General features: G+C 38.4%; 1 protein-coding gene across 2 annotated transcripts; it reads left to right on the top strand.

Moving 5' to 3' along the window:
- The first annotated feature begins 4,259 nt into the window (after window positions 1-4,259).
- LYSMD3 (LysM domain containing 3) lies at window positions 4,260-13,921 on the top strand. 2 transcript variants are annotated; one of them, XM_061187992.1, is made up of 3 exons: window positions 4,260-4,343; window positions 8,350-8,615; window positions 13,096-13,921. In XM_061187992.1, the coding sequence occupies exons 2-3, from the start codon at window positions 8,361-8,363 to the stop codon at window positions 13,759-13,761; spliced, it is 921 nt and encodes a 306-aa protein (XP_061043975.1). In that variant the 5' UTR covers window positions 4,260-4,343; window positions 8,350-8,360; the 3' UTR covers window positions 13,762-13,921. The 2 variants fall into 2 exon arrangements, with proteins under 2 accessions (XP_061043975.1, XP_061043976.1); XM_061187993.1 differs by having other exon boundaries at window positions 4,272-4,343; window positions 8,401-8,615.

Genomic DNA, 13,921 nt, shown 5'->3' with positions numbered 1-13,921 from the left:
TCTTCATTTTGGAGATCTTTCCATGTATGTCTTCATTTTTTCTTTATGCTTCCCCACCTTCTGATCTTCCTGACTCCATGAACACATTACTGAATACCTGAGAAATCTAACTGGATATCCACTCTCTGGACTTTATTTTGACTTGCCCTCCAATTCCAGATGCCCTCACCCAGTTCCATTGACTGGGTCATCTATCATGTTTTCCTTTGGTGAAGTGAACTCAATTAGTTCTTTCTGACCATCATAGGTCGTTGGAGGAGTAGGCAAAACAGCAAGCAGGTTATACATTCTAAGGCATTCACCTGCCCCAATTTACTTATGTGGCCACAGTAATTGTAGAGCTCACAGGAAACAAGGCATTTCAAATTATAGTCTACTTGGGACTTCCCTGGTGGTGCAGTGGTTAAGAATCCGCCTGCCAATGCAGCGGACGTGGATTTGAGCCCTGGTCCAGGAAGATCCCACATGCCACGGAGCAACTAAGCCCGTGCGCCACAACTACCTAGCCTGCGCTCTAGAGCCCGCGAGCCACAACTGCTGAAGTCCGCATGCCTAGAGCCCGTGCTCCGCAACAAGAGAAGCCACCACAATGAGAAGCCCGTGCACTGCAACGAAGAGTAGACCTGGCTTACCGCAATTAGAGAAGGCCCGTGTGCAGCAACGAAGACCCAACGCAGCCAAAAATAAATAAATTTATTAAAAAAAAAACTATAGTCTACTTAATTGTAAACATATATAACTATTGCTGTCTATGTGTAACAACTACCTAGCTAAAGAATTTAAGAATAGTATTTTGAGTCTAGTTTTCATCTAGTAACGTCTGTATAGATAGAGACTTTTGAAGTCATTCAAGTCACAGTTAATATCCCTGAATTACATTTACTTGCATTTATAAGCATTTATATTTGCATATATAAATGCATTTATAATTGCATTTATAAGCAACTCTGAATTCCTGAAGTATGCTTGACTCTTCTTTTATCCACATTATGGCAGAGCTGTGATTATGATAATCGCTATGCTTTAAAATCACAGGGTGAACAGCAACTAGGGAGCTCATCTGGTTTATCTCTAGCAGAACATAATCTGAATCATGCAGTCTGGTTTGTTTGTTTTTTTCAAGACTTTTGGAGAAGAGACACAATAATTTTTTCTATATATACATAGTTTGAAGATCAGAGATGAGGGGTTTTTTTAGGTTTCATCTCATAATCCAGTTTTAAACTCATTTAAGTATTTCCTTGGTGTACTACAGTCTTTTGCTTCTAGAAAGTAGAATGAGAAGGAACGGCTGATAAAAGGATACAAGAAGGAGCAAAGAGTTAAGAAGCAAGGATGGAAGAAATCTGGCAGAGGGAAATAAAGAAGAAATATAAAAAGAATTAAATGTTCCATTACTCTTTCATTTTTTTGCTTTCCAAGAACCAGATTTGATCTGGTTCTTTTTTACAGACACTCACTACTTGAACACAAAGTACAAAGAGACTCAGGAATGATTAAGGGGGTGCATGGTTGACTATTGGTTAACTGTGGATAAAACAAGTCCAGTTATTCATCAATAATATGTGTTCAGTCTTAATATTTTTAAATAATAATAAAAGCACATGGTAATAAAAATTCAGTCTATGTAGAGAGGTCTAAAAAGAAAAGGCAAAGTTTCCTGCCACATCTAGTCCTTTCAACCACTGTTAAAAATTCCTTTATTTTCCAGAAAGAAAAATTAAATGCATTTTCCTATATAGATATATGAATGTGTGTGTGTGGGGGGGAGGGTGGGCGATGAGGGCTGTGCATTTAAAATTTTATTACAAAAGAATAACATACCTTCTATGTGGCAGCTTACTGTTTTCTCTTTAAAATACATTTTGGAGACCTTTCCATGTACCTAGTCATGGAAGCTCCATGAATAAGGAAACTTTGTCTTTTTAAGCATTGTACCCCCAATGCCTAGAACAAAGGTCTCACAAATACTTTTTCTCCAGAAAAAATGTGTTAGGTAGATGAATGAATAAATCAGAAAATAAGAAAAACAACTTCATTGTTTTGAGCAAAGGCATAATATTGCATTATTTAAATGTACCAGAAGTTTCCAGTCTGTTATTGATGAACATTTAGAATATTTTCAGATTTTTGGCTATTACTGTAGTAAACATTCCTGAACCTATCTGTTAAATCTTACACATGTTTATCTGTAAGTGAATCCAAGGTAATTACTTTGCAATGTACTAGTTCAGTCAATTGCATTTTTAACTTTCACATTTCCAAGTAACACTCCTAACTGGTTGCATCACCTTACACTCTTATTAAAATACAATTTTTATTCTGGGGCAAACCACAAAACCTAAATGTTTAATGTCAGAAATACACATTCATAGAAACTACATATTCTTTCGTCTACAGCCTTTTAATAAAAACTGTGTCAGATGAGATCTAAAAAAACTGAAAATCCTTGTGGCCTTTCTCAGCACTAGGGACATCCTTTTTCTCAAGGACAAAGTACTTGTTCCTTCTGGCCAGCTTTTTGGAACTTGGCCAAAATTCATGGCTAACTGCTTCCTTTGTATATTCTAATAATAAGATATAATTCTATTACTGTCTTTTTGTAAAAAGCTCAATAACTGCACCTTTGTCAAATATAAATAATGGTTCAAGAGCATGCACATGTCATTGAGAAAGTATTTATACAAAGGAAACAGGTAGCAGTCCTGTAGAAGTGCTTGAAATTCTATCTCTTGGGCTTTCACATGGATTCCACTGCCTATTGACATTAAAATAAGAAAAGTAACCTATATGCAGAAAGAAGGTCGTATTCACATTAACATTCATGAAGGCTGAGCAGCTTGAGCCCTACACATCAAGTAGGGAATATATCCTTTGTTTACCGATGAGAAAATGTCTCAGTGATAAATGGTTACAGACAGGGGTGTCACAAGGGCAACAGCATACAGAACAGCTCCGACAAACTTAAAAAACATTTTTTTTTTAAGTCTTCTTCTCCTCCAGTTCTTTTTGCAGATTGTGGAGCGCAGTGCCTATCCCCTCAAATAAAAGAAAAATATTGCAATGCAGAATTCCTAACCTTTACTGAGGCACTTCCCAGAAAACAAAAAACATACTCTTTGAGAATAATTTAAAACAAAGCTTCAAAGGTTTCATGATGCATAAATATTCAGACATTCTGAAAAGAAGTGCCCTGCACCCTGCACCCTGCCTGTTTGGGTCTAAAATGTATATTGTTATAAGACAGCACGGTCGTCAAAGTGCAAAGTCTAACGTCAACACTGGGAGACATTAGGCACATCGTTAAAACGCTTTACACTTATTTACATAAATTCAAACATTATCATACTCATTCAGTAAATTTCTGAGAAGAATCATATATGAGGTCATGAATTTGTCATTTTACAAACTAATATCTTATTGACTCCAAAACTGACTTGGTATACTTTCAGTTAATTTTCAAAACAAAATAAGTTAAGTTATAACTTGTAGACAGCCTTATCTCATTGAGAATAGGAAGGCTGGAACGAGGCCTCGAGGGTAATTACTTCCCGGGGCCTAACTCTAGGTGGCTCACTTTCCTCACCTAAAAACACAAAGGCTGAAACAACTGTCTCCCGCCGCCCAGGGGTTTCTTCTCCAGCATTTTGTCTTTTCTGCAGGAGTCTAGAGAATTCAGCAGGAAGCGTCAGAAGCACAGAACAATCTAAAACATGGATGTCGATACTATGCTTTGGGGAGTCCTTCCCCATCACACAGAAACCTCCAGATGCAGAGCAAGAGGAAACGCACAACAGCCGCCGACAAATCCCCAGCACCTCCCCCCTCAGTGTTTTCTAGCCAGCCTTTGCCACCGCTGTGCGAACGAAGGACAAAGGCGCATCCGGAAGGTCGCCCCGGGCCGCCGGGTTAGCCCAGGGCCTTGGCCCTGGATCTATTACGTACTGGGGATGAAGGGGCGGGGCCGAAGGGGATGAGTCAGGGGCGGGGCTGGAACCGGACCCTACTCCTGCGCTGCGGCGGAATCTCTGCGCCTGCGCGCCCGCGTAGGCCTGTGGTTGGGGAGTCCCAGGTTCTGGGCTCGCCCTCGCGCCCCGGCCTCCGCCTCCTCCAGGTCCCTTCCCACCTCCGCCCACTTGACGCGATGACGCACGGCAGGTTTGCGGACGTGGCGGCGGCGCACGGCACGAAAGGCCGAGACGTTGGCGGCGGCGGTGACGGTCGACAGGGGCAGCCAAAAACGGAGGCTCGGCCATGAACTGGCCCGGGACGGCAGCCACGGCGGCGGCGGCGGCGGACCTGGTAGCCGTCTCCTCGTTGAGTCCCGCCTGCTAACGGGACAGGTAAAGATGGTGGTGAGAGGTCGGGGGTGGCCGGGTCCCGGCCGGCGGGGTTGGGCCCCAGCTGCACCCTCGCTGGAGGCGGCGCGGACCCCGCGGCCGCAGATGTGGCGAGGCGCCTGGTTGGGGCTTGGACCCCGGCCCGCGTGGAAGAGACTCCGAGGCAGGGGAGACCTTCGAGACCAGCTCCACCAAAGCCCCTTGTTACACTGTCCGGGAAACTGAGGCTCAGAGGAAGGACTCCTACTTGCCCCAATCCCGGAGCAGCGCATTTCCCACCTAGACACACTACATTTCTCCCACAACTTTGTGTCTCTGTTGAATATTCGTTGACAGCATCTCGTCCACATCGTCCAAGTGTGATGGTGTAAGATAGAGATCTGAGATTTAATTCTCGCAGGGGGTAACAGGGAAAGAAAAAACAAGACGTGTGGAAAGGAGGAGGAGGGAAGTTAAGTTTTTAGAAACTGAATTGGCCGTGGCAGGTACAGTCCCTGTGATACTGGCCCAGTGCTGAACTAGATTGTGACCTGTGGCCCTTTTATTGCTCTCTGCTTAAGGAATGTCAAAGCGAAACACCCAACAGCATTTATGCAGCACGAAGGCGTTTGGGAAATCATTTTCAGTCAGAAAGTGAGCTAGCTGATGAGTGCTTCAACACGGCATCCATTGGATTACTCTTGTCATCTATGCAGCATGCAGGCTTGTTTCAGTTTTCTGAAGGGGGTATTTGTGCTTTTTTTCCTGCCTTAAGAGAAGTATGACAGGTGAAGAGAATTGAACCAGATGACTTGAATACTGTGTACTTTCTAATCTGTATATAGTTGGCTCAGATAATTATATGCCTGGGCCAGAGTCTACCTTTTCGCGTCAGTTAGGGACACAACCAATTCTTGATTCTCCACAAACAGACTACACAGTTTGTGGTATTCTACTGCCTGCGTTTCATTCCAAGCGGAGTGAAGAGATCGTGAAACAGATGACGTTCTAGTCTTTAAATATTATTTAGCAATATATCATGGAGAGACGTTGATATAAGTATCTAAAATGGCTTTGGGGCATTGCTCAGTGAATTTCAGCTGTACTAAGCCAGTTTGGGGTTCTTAGACCAAATTATCAGGGGAAAAACGTCTAAAGGGCAGCATAACTGAGTCAGTATAGCCATGGGTAAATTGCTGTATATTAAGTGGTTCATAACTTTTTAAACTTTTTGAGAATATGAAAACAATAAATATTATCCCCAGAAAAATGTACATATGTATAAAATTTTGCCTAGGAATCCACAGGATTCACAGACATTCCCTACATTAAAGACAGGAAAGACTGTAAAATAAGTGGAAATAAAATTATTATGTTTTAGATGAAGGTGAGATACTCTACTCTTTCAACTTTTTTGAGAACAGAATAAAAATAAAGCATCCTTAATTTATTATGGTATTAAAACAAGTTTAATCTTTAAGCTTGTTAGAGTTGTCACTTGTTAGAATTCCTTGAAGGAATAGGTGTGACTTTAAAACTGCTTTTAAGATGTAAAATGTGGTAGCTTTCTTTAGTTGGGTGGCTGTTGAGTTAGGAATTCCAGTTCATGGTAATAAATAATGTAGCTCTTGGGGGAACAGGTGAAATTATCGACTTAATATATAGCTATTATTTATGTTATCTGAATAGAAACCTTTGAGTTTTTGAAGCATTACAGTGTTGCCATAGAGCAGAGTCAGAAACTGACTTAGAGCTGAGTCAGAAACGGTTTTCAAGGGTTCTATTCAATGATATGAAATAGTTCCCAAAATTTTAAAGTATGTCCCAACATAGTATGTAATCTATTGTCATGTATATTACAAATTCAGACTTCTGGAGTTGGTCTTTTTTGATTTTTTTCTTTTTCACCTGGTACTTGTCCATAGTATTCACAACTGCCTTTGATACATCATTTAGTCTTGGCTTCTATGGCACAACATTTTCTTGGTTTCCTCCTCCTCTGAACACTTCGTCTTTGCAGTCTGATTTTCCTTCGTCTAGGTATTAAACGTAGCAGTTCTTCAAGGGTCAGTCTTGGACCCTCTTATTCTGCGCGCGCGCTCTCTCCCTCTCTCCCTCTCTCTCTCTGTCTCTCTCTGTCTCTCTGTCTCTGTCTCTCTCTCTCTCTCTCTCTCTCTAATCTCATCTACACAGCTTCAGTTTCCACCTATGTGCAGATGAGTCATGAAATTATATCACCCAGACCTTTCTGAATTTGACTACATAGCCCACTTGACTATTTGACATTCTTTTTGGTTGTCTTAAAGGAATTTACAGTCAAAGTCACCAAGCCCCCCACCCCCACCAAGCTCTTTTTCCAGTGTTTCAGATCTTAGAGAATGGCACCACCATTTACTCAGGGATGCAAATCAGAAGTCTTGGTGTGATCCTTAACTAATTTCTTCTCTTCATATCTGAGCCACATCATTAAGCCTTAAGTATTTTATCTCCCCAAATTCCTCTTACTACCTCTCTACTCTCCATCTTTCACAATAATTGAGAACAATCTACTGTCCTTTCTTATGTGAACAATTAATATGAAGCTAAAACTGTGAATGTGGTAATAGTTTTTTATGTTCTTGTATTGTTTTTTGTTTTTAACATTGACAGACTTTATGGGGGCGGAGATCTGGTTTCCACCTGGGATCCTACCCTCTTAATATAGATAAGAAGGGATTTAGAAACCTTTGTACAGTATCTGTTCTGGGCCCCCAGGGCAGGAAGGGGGTGATTGCTGGGTGGGCGGGCTGGAGGGGTGGAGGCAGGGCCCTTACCACCTGCATGCCCACATCCACCCTGAACATGAGGGTGGGGTGAGATGCTCTGGGAGGGATGAGGGAGTCCCCAGGCTAGGGGCAAGCTGGCAGCAGGGGCTGTGGCAGGTTGCCACAGCTTCAGCAGCACTTGGCGCCACGGTTGCAGGGCAGCTTGTTGCTGGCATTGTCAGTGGTGCACTTGTAGTCATAGGTGAGCTCCTCACCATGCAGGGTGCAGTGCAGGGTAGGTGAGGATGATGATGGGCTTCTGGCCCTCCACATGGGTGACTTGAGAGAAGCAGTTGGGCTCACAGGAGTGGTTGATGACACGGGCAGCATTGCCATGCATCGTGGCATCCCCACAACAAAGCCATCCATTCGGAACATGTAGCACCCAGTGCCCTTCCCATTGGAGAACTTCTCCCGCTTATTGTTCTTTTTTAATGAGGATAGATTAACTTGATGAAGGTGAGTTGAGAGTGAGTACACTTAGGTCAGCTCTCATCTCAGTCAGTCTTAAGATGTCTTTTCTGAAGTAGAAATGAATGTAGAACTTATAATCTGTTCACAATCTTTATAGACCATAAATTGAGTTTCATGAGGACTTTGGTAAGTTAAAGTTTGGTGAAAAGCTGCCAGGGAAGAAAAATCCCTGGTTGAGAGCAAAATTATGACCTGTATAGAAGGCACATACTATACTAAATAAAAACACTGAAATCAGCGTGATCCAGGGAAGTAGGTAGGGAGTTCAAAAGACTTAAGTTCCCATGGAACTTAAAATGCAGAACAACTCAGAAAGTTTGGGGTTCATAAAAGTGTGTGTACATATAAAACATATACTTTGATTCTATCAGATCTGTAAATTGTATATATGATCACACATTTTTAAGACATAATACAAAATTATCTCTGTAATTTTCTGTAATTTTCTTCACATACTCAGAATTGGGAAACTTAATTTTTTGACCTAAAAAAATATAGCAATTTGCCCTTGTTAAAATGTAATCATCACCATGTTTTGTGATATATGGTCTATAAGAATGGATTACTTCTTCCTCCCATCCCATTGTCTCCATTGCCAAATACGTTCATTGTACTTCAACAACTATAAAACTTGAACCTAAAACCGTTCTTTAAAAAACAAAAGATAAAGTGTCCTGAATATAAGATTCATGTAAGTCAGTCAAATGGATCAGCTACATTCCAAAGTTTTCTCTGCCTTCTTTCCCTACCAGATTTTGACATTATGGCAGGGAGGCATCAGAATCGTAGTTTTCCTCTTCCAGGAGTTCATTCAAGTGGTCAAGTACATGCATTTGGAAATTGTACAGACAATGATATGTTGGAGGAGGATGCTGAAGTGTATGAGCTTCGATCCAGAGGAAAAGAAAAAATCCGAAGAAGTACATCAAAAGATAGACTTGATGACATTATAGTATTAACAAAAGATATACAGGAAGGAGACACTTTAAATGCAATAGCCCTTCAATACTGTTGTACGGTAAGTTTTAATTTGATTTTGCATAATGCAGCCCCAAATAAATTATTTGTTCATAGCACAAAATTGAAATAAATTCTGTGCCCTTTTATCTTGTATTCCCCCCCCACCCACTTTTTTGTCTTTTCACAGAAATCAGTATCATGTTGGTGGATGTTAACTTTTTAAATTTTTAAGTGAATACTTGCATTTCTGTTTATTTCTAAATCATGATTCTATTTTCAGATTGAAAAACACTCAAATGTGTTTATTTTTCTCCTTATTCAAGTTGTAAGGGAATGTAGAAATATATAAGGAAAGGTTTTTTCCTGCCCCAATTTCCTGAGATAACACACGTTGGTGTATTTCTTTCCATACCTTCTTTGGGGGGGAGATATATATGTGTGTAGTGATTTTTGTGTTTTAAAAATTGGTTTATGTTATACCTATTACTCTGCAAGTTGCCTTTGACTTTTTCATTTCTTAGTATATCATGGATATCCCTCATAGCCTTATAGATCTAACTCATTATTTTATGTAGCTATATGATGTTGCATAGTATGGATGTACCATAATTATTAAGTTGTTCTCTTACTCATTGATAGGATTTTCTCCATGTTTTGCATTGTGCAGTGAATATCATCACAACTGGTACCTTATTTCTGTGAAATAGATTCTCAAAAGTGGGATTTATAGATGAAAGGTATATTTTTTATTTTACTAGGTATTAAACTCTGTCTAAATCCATTTAATGTCTGTGTCATGTCCATCTTGTATCCATAGCATGGAATCTATTTTCATGTAAACACATTGATATGGAAAATGTTGATATCTTTCGTTTTCAAACTTTTTATTCTCATGCTCCCAAAAGAATTTTGAAATGTATATACTGTGTACCTCCTTGCACCTTTTAAAGTGAACATCTTAAATACATCCTGACTTAAAGTAGTTATAAAGGATTTAATTTCCAGAATGTTGTCAATATTGATATTTAAAAACAAGACTATTAGAATACTCTTTAAATATATGCATGGAATCCTAAATACCACCAGGATTTGCTACCTAAAATCATTCATTTAAAATATATATATGAGCTCTTTTTTTAGTAGCATGAAATTTTATATTTTAAACATTTTTATATATTTAAAAATTTTTTCTCCTTGATTAATATTTTCATCCCCCCAAAAATCTTTCATAGTATGAAATATTTTTATCTTGAAAACCTTTTATTGATTACCTGTCATAGTTCTCTGCAATAGAAACACACACATATATTGATAAATTTATATATATATATTTAAATTTAATTTTAAAGTCTTCGATGACCATGAGGTTCTATGTATTATTTTTCCTGAATAATTATTGCAATTATTCACAGTTGATCAAAACAAATATTATAAATTTTAATTTAAATGTTTAATAAATATTTTATTGAAATGCATTTCTTTATGAGGTAAGAAAAGCTGGGTTTGGGTTTTTTTTTGCGACTTATTCATGTATGGCAACATTATTTATTGTTAAATCAGAAAATACCTGATTTCATTCTTTAATGCAAATAAAATTGTTAATATGTGTTCTGTAGAGAAATAAGATCACTGAGAAATAAATTATAGAATGTGCTTTAGAAGGATGATAATGGAAAGTAATCAAGACTTTAAAATTAGGGGCAAGACTGAAAATATCAAGGTGAAGATCCAAGAGAAGAGTGTGGTCCAGCAGCTTTATTAGAGAAAGACATTAGTTTTCTTTTAATGAGCCTAGAAAATTTTCTTAGAAAAAGAGAAATTTGAAGTGCCATCTGAATGATTAAAAATAGGTCATATTTCCAATGAAGTGAAAAGGAGAAAGTATTTCAGGCATGACAGTGATGTGGAGATTTCAAGGAGGAAATAAGGCGGACAACAGAGGAAGTTTAATAGCTGTTTCAGAAATGAGTGACAGACTAGGATGAAGTGCTTTAAGATAACTGAGGGAAAGTCTGATATATAGTAAGAGAATATCATTGTAAGATTTTAACAAGAGTGCTGCAGAATGGTGGGGCGGGGGCGGGGGGGGGCGGGAACCTGCTGGTGAATTAGAGGGAATCCAAGAAAGAAGTTACTGGAAGATGATCCAATGAATATGATTAGGGCTTAGGCTAAAATATTTATAGTAAAGAACAGAAGAAGCCAATAGAAAATGTATTGGGGAAATCACAGGGTGTATCCGCTGTTTCCTTAATTAAAATGAAGAGTGATGAAAGGCAGTTAGCTGAACGTTAGGGAAAAGATGGCATTGGCCACAATAATGGGAAAATTGATATAGCAGAGATAGGGAGTTAAGCAGTGCTCCCTTTTGACAGAGCTCAACTAGCAAAAAAAAGATTAACCTTACAAAAGGATTTATCATTTAAAAATATGGTAATTAGTGCTATATTCCACTTATAAATATTCAGCCTTAGGAATTATTAAAAATATGCCTGTTATAAAACAGTGATAAGAGGAACAAAAAGTTCAAGGTTACATTTGGAATCCTAAATGTAACCAAGGAAGTTAGCATAACAGAGAAAATATTATAGGGATATTTAGAGAGATAATAGATGCTAAACCTTGGAAACCTGGTTCAGAAAGATTATTGAGTAGTTATTAGTTGGAATATACAATACGAGGCAAAAGAGCATTTAAAGAGAATAGGATCAGGCTTTGGGGTTTGTCAGTGAATCTTCATTTGCCTTAAAAGAGTCTCAAGGTAGTAAAATGACAAAGCACCCTTTAACGTTACACTCTCATCTCCAAGTTACTGTTCAGTCCTCTCTCCCTTTTCCTCCCACACATACACTTCAAAAGAATTGGTTTTTCCAATAAGAACTCTGATTCTTCATCAGTAATATGCAGTTAATCCAGGTCACTACTACCTCTTAAAATCCCTGTTTGACAACCTGGATTCTGCAGGTTTCTGACTTTCCTACTATTAAAATTTAATAACAGCTAACATTTACATAACATACTGTGTGTTACTACTGTAGATGTTCTTTGGACATTTTAATACATTAATCTTCACAGTAACCCTATGTGGTAGGTAGTATTATTACTGTCATTTTACATATGTGAAACTGATTTGCAGACAGGTTAAACAACTTGCCCCAAATCATACAGCTAGAAAGTGTCAGGACCATGCTTCAAACCCAGATAGTTTGTGCTTTTAACCACCATCATATAGTGCTTTCCTGGGCACTGTTTCTTAATCTCCTTTGTGGATTTCTCTTAACTCAGCATACCCCTCAAATGTTGGCATTCCTCAGGGATCTTTCCTATGTTACCTTTTTCTCCTAGACTTTTTCTAGTGAATCTATCTACTCTTGTGACTTCAATTACCATTTTTGCTGGTAATCCACAAATCTATATCTCTAGCTTAGATCATTCTTCTGAATTTCAGGCGTACATTTATAACTGCCTTTGGGCATCTTCCACTTGGCACATTTCAAGCACCTCAAAGTCAACATGTGTGAAATCTGCGTTCATTCTCTTTTATCCCTCTACAGTGTTCCATAATCTCAGTGAGTGACATCATTATCCATCGAGTTGGCCAAGCCAGAAATCTAAGTTTTATCCTAGACTCACTTTACCTCTCTGATATCAATCAGGTGATAAATGATCAGTGCTTGGGTTTACAGTATTGATGGAAATGATGGATTAATAAAGGCAGTTGGAGAGCCTGGCATAGTAATTGGTAACCTGAGAAACACTCTCCTGCTCCCCTTACTCACAATGGCAGGTGGAGAGAACATGTAGACAGGTCGAGGACTATATAAAACATATAAGGAAAGCTTATAAAAATGGCTGATCTGGGGGATAGTTGAATAATGCATTTACACCAAGAGGTTTGGGGAAAAATGGCTTCAGGAGACAAGTGAAGGAGACAAATTATCATATTTTATCAATTCTAAGGTGTATATTTTTACACATTTTAACATCTTTGAAGTTAGAATGGTGGCATCTTCAATATTTGGTGGGGTTTTTTTTACCTTAATGATATATAAAATAATGGCACATCTTAGAGTGGATTGCATCTTGGTTTTGATAAAATATGGTACTTTTAGTTGGGTAAGTTGACATTTGCCTATACTCTAATCGCCACATTAGAAGAAAGAACATAAGCATCTGTAATCCTTCCTTCACAAATTGTTTACAAGCGGCAGAAGTATGATATTTGCGCATGATATAGAAAGAGAAATACCAAAAGATCCTAGAATCTACTTAAATAGCTAGGATTAGTGTTAATATTGATAATATGTGGGTGATTATAGAATGTAATTGGTGATTTCTTAAGACTGGTAGATCAAGAATGGTATAGAACTGTTATCCACAAATAATATAAAATCCTCTCTGGATGTGATAACTTACTACTTCTAATAATTAAGCTCAATTTTTTTCCCTCCAAAAGTAACTGGGATGAATGTATATTACTACTTCTATTTTGATTTAGAATTTAGTTGAATTTTGCTTTTTTTTTTTTTTCTTTACAGGTAGCAGATATCAAGAGGGTTAACAATCTCATCAGTGATCAAGACTTTTTTGCCCTTAGGTCTATCAAAATTCCAGTAAAAAAGTTTAGTTCATTGACTGAAACACTTTATCCTCCAAAAGGAAGACAGACTTCACGTCCTTCATCTGTTCAGTACCTTTCAGAACAACAGGAAGTTTTGTCAGCTAATGATTCTGTTTCTTCCAGTGAGTCAGCTGGTAGCTTTTTAAAAGAAGTAGACCGGGACATAGAACAAATAGTAAAATGTACAGACACCAAAAGAGAGAACCTTAATGAGGTGGTGTCTGCCTTGACAGCACAACAAGTACGTTTTGAACCTGATAACAAAAACATTCAACGTAAGGATCCTTATTATGGAGCAGACTGGGGAATAGGGTGGTGGACAGCTGTAGTGATAATGTTGATAGTAGGCATAATAACGCCAGTATTTTATTTGCTGTATTATGAAATTTTAGCTAAAGTGGATGTTAGTCACCATTCAACAGTGGATTCTTCACATTTGCATTCAGGAGTCACACCCCCATCACAGCAGAGAGAAATGGAAAATGAAATTGCTCCAACTAAAGGAATACCCTTTGGCCCACAAGATGACCATAAGCTTTATAGTCAATATTCTCAGTTACCTGCTGCTCAACACAAAACATAGCAGTTAGTTCAGTTACAGTGTTAGCGATCACATGTGTATCTGGAATGTGGTGGGTGAATCAGTTATATTAAATAACCACTTCAAAGGCAGGATTTAGGGAGATTGAAGATGCTTTGTTTTTCACCTTTTTGTTTGTTTTTTGGAGCCATTTACAAATGGA

Source organism: Eubalaena glacialis, chromosome 4, assembly GCF_028564815.1.
Source record: "Eubalaena glacialis isolate mEubGla1 chromosome 4, mEubGla1.1.hap2.+ XY, whole genome shotgun sequence".
NCBI classification, from domain to species: Eukaryota; Metazoa; Chordata; class Mammalia; order Artiodactyla; family Balaenidae; genus Eubalaena; species Eubalaena glacialis.
This window is presented reverse-complemented; position numbering and strand designations above follow the sequence as displayed.